Source organism: Cyprinodon tularosa, unplaced genomic scaffold (assembly GCF_016077235.1).
Source record: "Cyprinodon tularosa strain WSP-4 unplaced genomic scaffold, ASM1607723v1 ctg486, whole genome shotgun sequence".
Lineage (NCBI taxonomy): Eukaryota > Metazoa > Chordata > Actinopteri > Cyprinodontiformes > Cyprinodontidae > Cyprinodon > Cyprinodon tularosa.
Genome location: NW_024039214.1, coordinates 373,030 through 383,631, shown reverse-complemented (window position 1 = coordinate 383,631; position 10,602 = coordinate 373,030). Strand labels below are relative to the sequence as shown.

The following is a 10,602-nucleotide window of genomic DNA, read 5'->3' as shown; positions in this document are numbered from 1 at the left end:
ATGTCACTTAAGCTCATATGTGAGTCAAGGCAGGTGAGCAAATACTTTTGGCAATATAGTGTATATTATAAAACAATTTCATCCATATTATTATTAGATAAAGCGTTTTCTTTTTTGTTGCACCAGAGTGAAAAAAGTGGATAATTTACTACGATAAGATGAAACTACTGATAAAAGGTTTTCTTTAGTTTTTACTGCTGTAATTTTAATAAATGTTCTCAAAAACATTTTCTTGCATTTTTTTATTACAGACAAATTATACTTTTCCAAACTAAAGTGAAAAAGTTGTCTCTAAACCAAAAAGACTGCAGAAAACTATTTTATAACTTAAAACCAAAGTTTTTTTCTTTCTCCTTCAAGAAAACCTCAATAAAACACTAGAAGTTTGTAGTTCTATTACATAAAAAAGACAAATCTTCAAAAAACGTGAAGAATTGTTTCTCCGGTTTACATAAAAGGACTGAACAATAGTCCAGTTTACAGAAAGGAGCTTAATCAGAAATTAAGGCTTAGTTCACTTTTCTTCTGTAGTTTGCATGAATGATCAATCCTTTCATGACAATAACATCACCACAGAGAGGACAGGCACTTAACAAACAGCTGGTGTCTCTCATGTTAAATCTTTTTAATATATATAAATCAAACTGCTTAAAACATACATTAATTTCTCTGAATAGTCCATAATTCCAATGGTCTGACTTCAGTTCAGGGAACCACTCAACTGATTTTCTAAGACAACACCGCCATCTAGTGGCTGCTGAGGACCTAATATTTCAGATCTGAGTGTGGAATTATCTAATCAGATTCAAAGGGGTGGAATTAAATGTGTTTGAAGCTCACTGAGTGTTTTCAGGATGAACAGCAGATCTGGTGCCGATTATGTGTGAGAATTAAAGCATGTTTGTCTTTAAACGCAAAAACTTAAATCCAACTGAGATCTATCCCTGATTGTGAAGCTGAATAGAATAGAATAGAATAGTTCAAATTCGGGTGTTTTCAGCAGCAATGAAAGTTTCTAACGACAGAAAAGTATTTATTGACTCCACCCTCATATCAGATGAAACATGTACTTTGGTAGGTTTAATAGAATCTGCAATATGTAATAATTGTTCATTAAAACAACAGCAGACTATAAAGCAGGGGTAACCAATTAAAAATAAGTGAGTTCACAATAAATAAAATCAAGAACCAGTAAAGGTCCGGAGACATATTTTATTATAATCTGTTTCACACTGGAAAAAATGGAAGTCTAGATTAGTAATTTTTTCTTTTAAAAAAGTGCATTTTTCTTGAATCGAGGAGATAAAAGAGACGTTTTGCCAATGGAACAAGATAATTTACACTTAAAATAAGAAAACACAATTGCATTGTCTTATTTTAAGTGCATATTATCTATCTATCTAAGAGTAAAAATACTCATTCAATTGGCAAAGGTCCGCTTTGCTCAGGGAAGCAAGAATCCAGGGTCAGGCCAGGAAAGGAGGAAAGAGAAAGGTATGAGGAAGAGAGGATGATGATGAGGAGGAGGAGGAGGAAGAAAGGTGACCATCTTCGCAGGTGAAGGAAGAACCACGGAAAAACTTAGGGGAAAATGTGGCACAGTTACCCAGAAAAATAGGAAATAGGAGTAAGAGATGAGTCAGGAGGAAGAGATTATCATGAACAAGGGGAAGGGGTTGAAGAAAAGAGACTAGATCGAAAAAGAAAATAAGGAATAAATGAAATCATGTAGAGAATATGAATACATTTGAAAACAAGGTCATGAATTAGAACAGAAAAGTGGGAAGTAGACCCCAGAAAATAGAGGGGCCAGACTGTACCAGAGTGTCTGCCAGACCCCACCACTGTGGGAACGTTTATCTCAGACCAGCGAGCAGCAACAAAGACTGGGAGGACACGGACTTCCTGCCAAAACAGGCTTCATTAAACCCAACAGCCAGTTACTGGAAGCAAAGCTCCATCAGAGGCAGGAGACGTCGGGCTGAAACATCACAGACATTTCATCTGAAGGTAAATGCTCTTTATCTACATTTTACCTGAAATTCTGAAGTTTTATTCCTGAGTGAAAGGGCGACACCTTCAGTTAAAGAAGGTCATTACGAGCTGGCTTCAATATGTTCAAAACAAGTCACAGAAGGTATTTATGTTTCCTGAACTGCAGGTACTGGGCTGCTGTACGAAGAGAAAAGGTCAGACTGATGGAAAGCAACGTTCAGGAGTCCATGGAGGAAAGAAGACAGGAAGTCACAAATGGCAAAGGAAACAAAGACGTAGATCAAAACTCCCTGAAGACGAACAATGAGGCTGATGAGGACAACGATGAGAAGAAAAGCAGCGACCGTTCCAAATATAAAACGGTGTCCTACAAGAAGATTCGCAAAGGAAATACGAGACAGAGAATTGATGAGTTTGAGGCCATGTTTAACTTGTGATCACAGCATAAATAAAAATGAATCTTAAAAAGTAGAGGACTGAGGACAGAACCCTGTGGAGCTCCGCCAATCTTCTTTAGTATTTTTCAGTAACTTGACTTTCAACTCGTTTTAGTTTTGTCTGTCTAGCACCAAATTCAAACAAAACATTACCTTGAAGAAATTTTAACACAATCAGACAAAAAAAGAATCAAATTAATTAAACTTTTATTTCAGTTTCAGGGTAGTCTCATTTGTTCGACTCAGGCTTTCCTGTGAGATCTCATCTCTTGTGCACATCTTCAGCAGCAAACCATTCGAAAACAAACGATGCGTAGATCAGTGTTGCCAACTTAGCGCTTTAGTCGCTATATTTAGCCACTTTTCAGACCCCTCTAGCACTTTGATTTCTAAAAAGCTCCTAGCGCCAAATCTAGAGACTTTTTTCTGCTACTGGAGACTTTGGAGACAACATCTAAAAGCAGCGAACTCTGCTCTCCAGAGCGAGTAGATTGGTAACCCCGCCTCCTGCTCTCCTCTATCTTGTCTGCTGTCATGATTCATGCAGCTATTATTTCATCCAAATGAAAAATGGAGAACAGATAAGCAGATCATGGCTTGTCTACAGTGAAAAGAAGGACTGGGTTATTTACTTTGGCCTTTTTGGAAACACAGGAAGGAGCAATCAGCTAAGTGAGCTTAGTGCTTGGAAGAAAGGGGGCAAGAAGAGTGGCAAAAAATGTAGCACAAATAATGTATGTCTATTCTATTAAAATTTCTCTATCTGTCTCAGAGGGCCCCCTGCCTGTCTTTGCCTATAGGGCCCCAAATTTCCTAAGTTCTCCCCTGTTCAAATGGCAAAAATGTGATCAAATTGCACCTGTATGTAAGGGAAAACAACAATGTGGAAGGTGTGCTGGAGAGCATGAATGTAGAAAGTGAGAGAAAGAACTTAAAGATAAATAATATAACTGTGGTGGAGAACATACTGCTGCATATCGAGGCTGTGAAGTGAGCAAAACATCTGATGAGGTATGAAAAGTGAAATTAGAGCTGGGAAGAAGTTCCATTCAATTCAGTTTATTTCTATAGCGCCAATTCACAACACATGTCATCTCAAGGCAGTTTACAGTTCACTAGATCATCCAGTCAAAAGTTATGCTAACGCTGCAAAAATAATCCCATCCCAGTCAGAAAGACCTAAATTAACAGCAGAGTAAATAAGTTCAAAACCTTTGGAGGAGTGTTCCAAAATCTGAGGAGATTCATTGGTTGTAAAAAAAATAAATAAGGATTTTGATGGTAGAGGGGATCAATTGTAGTGCTCAGACGACAAAGAAAATCAAAAAATCATAAATAAAAGTGAAAGCTGCAGAAAGGTACCTTGAGGTAAGGGTTTTAAACTGGGAAAGGGTTGAAAGTATGATAGGAAGACGAGTAGGACCGTCAGAAACTGGCAGTGATAGCTTAATGATAAATTAGAAATTATAAAGACGATTTCTATTATGTATTTCATTATGTTGGGTTAAAATATAAAGTTCGGCAAAATATTATTTAATTTTATTATTATTATTTTATTATTCTATTTATTTTTTATTATCTTTTTTATCATAATTTTTTTCTGGGTTTTTTTTTATTTATTTTTTATTATCTTTTTTTATGTTTTTTATTATTATTTATTTTGTTTCCTGTTTCCCTGTTTAACTCCTTATCAGTTTCCGGATCGCAGAAAAACTATGTAATAACGGTACTAAAAATACTTATTTATATACTTTAAAACCTAAAATAATGCTAAACTACATCGTATAGAAAGTAGTGAAGACTTTTCTGCAAGAAAATGGAAACGTTTTACATTCTCTTCATTGTATTGTGTGACGTCACCATCGGCCCTGCTCAGAGCAGACAGTGACGTTCGAAAGGCTGTTTAAGTGTATGTCTTTTTTGTTCATTTTTACAATATGCAATATTTATAAATAGAAATACAAAAATATTCTAAATGACCCCCCCGCCAGAAAAAGATAAAAGAATAATAATAAAAAAAAAAAAACGAAGCTACCCAGAAGTTATTCTGTTCGCGCATGCGCAACCCTTTGACCAGTTTGCCTACTGCCAACCACCATGGAAAACTACAGTATGGCAGGCCATTGTAGTGTCACATGCATTTCTTCCTAGTTAAAATTAATAGTTAGATATCTAAAACAACATTCTCCCTATCTAAAACAAACATTCATATATAACATGTATATTTCAGGAAGAATGTTATACTAGCTATCTAAAATGTTAATTTGACTAGGAAGAAACGCATTTGAGACATCTGTGATGTATATTCGGTCAATCTAATAAATGTGAAAATAACCACCTAAAATTTGTAAAGATGTCTAGGTATTTAAAAGTTTATTCCTACTAGTACAATTATATTTTTGGCATCCTGAAATTTCCTTTTTTCTGACAAAAATGTAATTAAGGATATCTATATGTACATTTCTGCCTAGTTGGAATGTAGTTTTGAGAAGGAAGAATCTAATTTTAGAGATCAACAAATTGAAAACTAGAAAGGCCAGCGCTTCTAATAAATGTTAAAACGGCCTGCCATACTAGTACGAGAAGAAGGGGAAGAAGAAGAAATGTCTTCCGGCAGTGGCGTCACGGTGCGGTTAGCCTAGCGCCATTCTCCCCGCTTTCCAAGCTAAATCAATGGGAACTACTAGACACATCTGCAATCAACAACAATTATTGAAGACTTCCAGAGGACTTCACCATTGAAATTCACCAGAGCTATAGTGAAACTGACAATGCCCACGTGCATGGCCGTTGGATGCTGTAACACATCGGGTAAAAGTGATAAAAACATCAGTTATTTCATGTTTCCGGTTCATGACCCACCACGGGTTCGAAGTTGGATTGCCAACCTGAAGAGGGAGGATTTACCATCGGACTTCTGGCCGGAGAAAAAACACGTCATTTGTAGCCAACATTTCGAAAAAGAATGTTTTCAAGAGGACATGAGAGCGAGGATATTCGGTAGGTTTTTCTTTTGGTCGATACCGCATGGACACAGGTTTCCATGGGAACCATAGAGTCCATGTTCCTACCAGTAATTTGATGTAACATGCTTGTAATGAACAACAAAGCGCTGCTGCAGCTCTGCTGCCTGTTTTTTTTTTTTTTTTGTATGAACTTTATTTAAACAGGGGTACAAACAAGTAAGGCAATAGCAACATTATAAGTCTGTGGGAGGCAGAGTAGAGGCAGATTTCAAAATAGAAATAAAAGGCAACATTGATAAGGAACAAAATAAATAACTAAATAAGTAAATGAAACAGTTATTACCATGGCAACAAGGGGGTTCATGTTGGGATTGCTGTGTATCAGTGGGCAATCCCATCAGTATTTCAGTCAGGCGGTCATATGATTTGATACATTTAAGAGATTTCAAATATAACTTGAATTTAGAAGAAGAAAATTTATTAAAAACAATAAAAATAAAACCTGGAACTATTTCTGACATTTGGATTTGAAAAAGCTTCCTGGAATCTTGGAATTAATCTAAATTAAAATTGCTCATTTGAATTCTGCCAAAATTGGAATCAGATTTATTTTATTAATCCCTTGGAGGGAAATGTTTTCAGATCTACAGGTGCTGGTCATAAAATTAGAATATCATGAAAAAGTAGATTGATTTCAGTAATTCCATTTAAAAAGTGAAACTTGTATATTATATTCATACATTACATACAAACTCATATATTTCAGATGTTTATTTTGTTTAATTTTGATGATTACAAATGACAACAAATGAAAATCTCAAATTCATCATATCAGAAAATTAGAATATTGTGAAAAGGTTCAAAATTGATGGCCCCTGGTGCCACACTCTAATCAGCTAATTAACTCAAACCACCTGCAAAAGCCTTTAAATGGTCTTTCAGTCTAGTTCTATAGGCTACACAATCATGGGGAAGACTGCTGACTTGACAGTTGTCCAAAAGACGACCATCGACACCTTGCACAAGGAGGGCAAGACACAAAAGGTCATCGCTAAAGAGGCTGGCTGTTCACAGAGCTCAGTGTCCAAGCACATTAATAGAGAGGCGAAGGGAAGGAAAAGATGTGGTCGAAAAAAGTGTACAAGCAAGAGAGATAACCGCACCCTGGAGAGGATTGTGAAACAAAACCCATTCAAAAATGTGGGGGAGATTCACAAAGAGTGGACTGCAGCTGGAGTGAGTGCTTCAAGAACCACCACACACAGACGTATGAAAGACATGGGTTTCTGCTGTCGCATTCCTTGTGTAAAGCCACTCTTGAACCACAGACAGCGTCAGAAGCGTCTTGCCTGGGCTAAAGAGAAACAGGACTGGACTGCTGGTGAGTGGTCCAAAGTCATGTTCTCTGATGAAAGTAAATTTTGCATTTCCTTTGGAAATCAAGGTCCCAGAGTCTGGAGGAAAAGAAGAGAGGCACTTCATCCACGTTGCTTGAAGTCCAGTGTAAAGTTTCCACAGTCAGTGATGGTTTGGGGTGCCATGTCATCTGCTGGTGTTGGTCCATTGTGTTTTCTGAGGTCCAGGGTCAACGCAGCCACATACCAGGAAGTTTTAGAGCACTTCATGCTTCCTGCAGCTGACCAACTTTTTGGAGATGCAGATTTCATTTTCCAACAGGACTTGGCACCTGCACACAGTGCCAAAGCTACCAGTACCTGGTTGAAGGACCATGGTATCCCTGTTCTTAATTGGCCAGCAAACTCTCCTGACCTTAACCCCATAGAAAATCTATGGGGTATTGTGAAGAAGAAGATGCAATACACCAGACCCAACAATTCAGAAGAGCTAAAAGCCACTATTAGAGCAACCTGGGCTATCATAACACCTGAGCAGTGCCACAGACTGATCGACTCCATGCCACGCCGCATTGCTGCAGTAATACAGGCCAAAGGAGGCCCAACTAAATACTGAGTGCTGTACATGCTCATACTTTTCATGTTCATACTTTTCAGTTGGCCAACATTTCTATAAATCCTTTGTTTTTATTGGTCTTCAGTAATATTCTAATTTTCTGATATGATGAATTTGAGATTTTCATTTGTTGTCATTTGTAATCATCAAAATTAAACAAAATGAACATCTGAAATATATGAGTTTGTATGTAATGTATGAATATAATATACAAGTTTCACTTTTTAAATGGAATTACTGAAATCAATCTACTTTTTCATGATATTCTAATTTTATGACCAGCACCTGTAATATCTCAATGATAATTATCCTAACATATATATATTTATATAAATAAATATGTATGTCTCAATTTCTCCCACATCCTTTGCATATACCAAACAATGTGGGAAATATTTAGTTTGTAGCTAAATATTTATCTAAAAAAGGAATCAATATTTAGTTTGAAGGTAAATATTAATTAAAAAAAAATTGATATTTATTTAACAAACTAAATATTTAGTTTTGAGCTAAATATTAACAAACTAAATGTTTAATTTTGGAATAAAATAATAAACTAAATATTTATTAAATAAAGATTTTTATAAATGAATGAATTAGTGTTATTTTATTAAAATGTGTGTGAATTGATTTTGTACATGAATATGAGCTGTAAGCCTAACTATTTTATTTCCTGTTGTAGCTGGAGTCTATGGGGAGGAAAGCCCGCTGGCAAATCAACGAAGGAGACTCACACCCACTGCCGTTCCCACGCTCTTCTGTTACACAACAGGAAAAAAGAAACGGCCTTTGTCAATGAATCGTAGGCAGTTAGCCCGACAACATAACACGGTAAGTAGCTAGTTTTATTATTCAAGTTATTCTAAGCAATCGCAAGTTCACAGAGTATTAGAGCCAGGCTACAATTTTATTATGAGAATAAAGTCATCAAACAACAACCGGTTTCAGAATGAAATCTTGGAGCTCCGTCCAGTAGATGACGGCTGACCAGCTCCACCAATCAGCAACCAGAGTCCACTTTGACATCCTGCCCAGTTTGATGCTGCTGCTAAAAGATTTCCTGATTTGTCAAACCGATGCTAAAGTAGAACTTCACATGATGCTCCACTGTCCTCATTTTAGGGAAGAAAGGGATTCTGGGAAGAGTTGTTATAAAATAAAACTTGTTTCTAAACATTTTACGACTTTATTCACATAATATTATGACTTTATGCTTGTAATGTTACAACTTTATTCTCGTATTGTTATGACTGATTCCCGTTGCATCTTAATTCTTGTAATTTTACGACTTTATTTTCGTAATTTTGTAACTATTCTCGTTGCGACTTTATACCCGTAATATTACAACTTTATTCTCGTAATTTTATGACTATTCCGATTGAGACTTAATTCTCGTGATGTTACAACTTTGTCCTCGTAATTTTAGGACTATTCTCATTGCGACTTAATTCTCGTAATGTTACGACTTTGTCCTCGTAATTTTAGGACTATTCTCATTGCGACTTAATTCTCGTAATATTACGACTTTGTTCTCGTAATGTTAAGACAATATTCTCTTAATTTTATGAGATTTCTCGTTGTGACTTTATTCTCGTAATTCTATGACTATTCCGATTGAGACTTAATTCTCGTAATGTTACGACTTTGTCCTCGTAATTTTAGGACTATTCTTATTGCGACTTAATTCTCGTAATATTACGACTTTGTTCTCGTAATGTTAAGACAATATTCTCTTAATTTTATGAGATTTCTCGTTGTGACTTTATTCTCGTAATTCTATGACTATTCCGATTGAGACTTAATTCTTGTAATGTTACGACTATATTCTCGTCATTTTAGGACTATTCTAATTGCGACTTAATTCTCGTAATATTACGACTTTTTTCTCGTAATTTTGTAACCATTCTCGTTGCAACTTCATACTCATAATATTACAACTTTATTCTCGCATTTTATGACTATTCCGATTGAGACTTAATTCTCGTAATGTTACGACTTTGTCCTCGTAATTTTAGGACTATTCTCATTGCGACTTAATTCTCGTAGTATCACGACTTTGTTCTCGTAATGTTAAGATAATATTCTCTTAATTTTATGAGATTTCTCGTTGCGATTTTATTTTTGTAATTTTATGACATTTATCTCATAATTTTATGACTATTCTCGTAATGTTGCAACTTAACAATCTCTAGCCTAATTTTTTATAAAAATAGTTTATGGATATGGCTTAAAAATATATTTTTAAAGAAATGTCTGTTTGTTTAAGGCTTCTGAAGCTCCTGGAAGTACCGGCGCTAATGGCAAAAGGAAAAGTGTTACTGTTGAAGAAAGGAGCAGCGCGGCGTCCACCAGCAGAAGACCAAAACGGAAAAGACGAAGTTTCTGCGATTCGGCCACACAGTGTACGAAAACAGAGACCTGTGACACGGGGGTGCAGTGTGACCTTCTGTCCCCTTATGATGGAAGGTCTACGGAGTCAGAAAGGGGTCAAAATGTTTGGCAACTTGGAACTGAAAACATAAAAGTTGAAACTGTACAAATTAAAGTTGAACCAGAATAAATATAAGTTGATATTGAATCTAAAACGTTTCCCTTATAATCTGAGAAGCTGAAAAAGCAAACTTAAAAAAAAAAAGAAAATTTAAATTCGTCCCCTCAGCTTGAAAAAACTAATTCAGTTAAGTATTTTAATTACACTTTTTCTTTTTATTTCTTTATTGCGGTTTTAGATTTTATGTTTTCAGATTCAAATCCTTTTCTTTCAGTTTTTTTTTAAGTTTTAAATTCCTTTTTCAGTTCCATGTTTTTTTTTTTTTTTTTACACTTTTAAATCCGTTTTTTTCACCTTCAGATTTTGACCCTAATCTGACAGGAGTGGGCGGGGAAACATGATTGACAGCTTGCAGCAGCGCTGGAGGGATATTGCTGTAAAATTAATAAAAATGTGACATTAAATATCATTCTTGTTTTCCTTTTGTTTACAAAGATTTTGACCTCTTTTTGACTCCATATTGAGTCAGAAAAAGGTCAAAATGTTTAAACTTACAAAAGGCCAGTCTGGACAGAAACAGTTAACATGTCATCTAACTCTACCACTGTTACAGCCTCTCACATTATGTAATTTTTTATTATTATTACATCATATACCTTCATGTTTGTAATAACCAAAATATATGGAAATCCCTTTTAACCAAATTTTAGTGTAAAATCAGCTGGAAATAAAATGTTGTTTA

The 10,602-nt window shown here is 35.5% G+C and overlaps 1 protein-coding gene and 1 long non-coding RNA gene across 2 annotated transcripts; both read left to right on the top strand.

The window, feature by feature from the left end:
• Window positions 1-1,861: 1,861 nt before the first annotated feature.
• Window positions 1,862-2,653, top strand: LOC119794678. Its single transcript, XR_005282248.1, has 2 exons — window positions 1,862-2,010; window positions 2,162-2,653. It is a non-coding gene; the product is annotated as an uncharacterized LOC119794678 (long non-coding RNA).
• A 2,483-nt stretch (window positions 2,654-5,136) lies between these two features.
• LOC119794667 (THAP domain-containing protein 2-like) lies at window positions 5,137-10,485 on the top strand. Its single transcript, XM_038302308.1, has 3 exons — window positions 5,137-5,432; window positions 8,052-8,200; window positions 9,636-10,485. The coding sequence occupies exons 1-3, from the start codon at window positions 5,204-5,206 to the stop codon at window positions 9,927-9,929; spliced, it is 672 nt and encodes a 223-aa protein (XP_038158236.1). The 5' UTR covers window positions 5,137-5,203; the 3' UTR covers window positions 9,930-10,485.
• The last annotated feature ends 117 nt before the right edge of the window (window positions 10,486-10,602 follow it).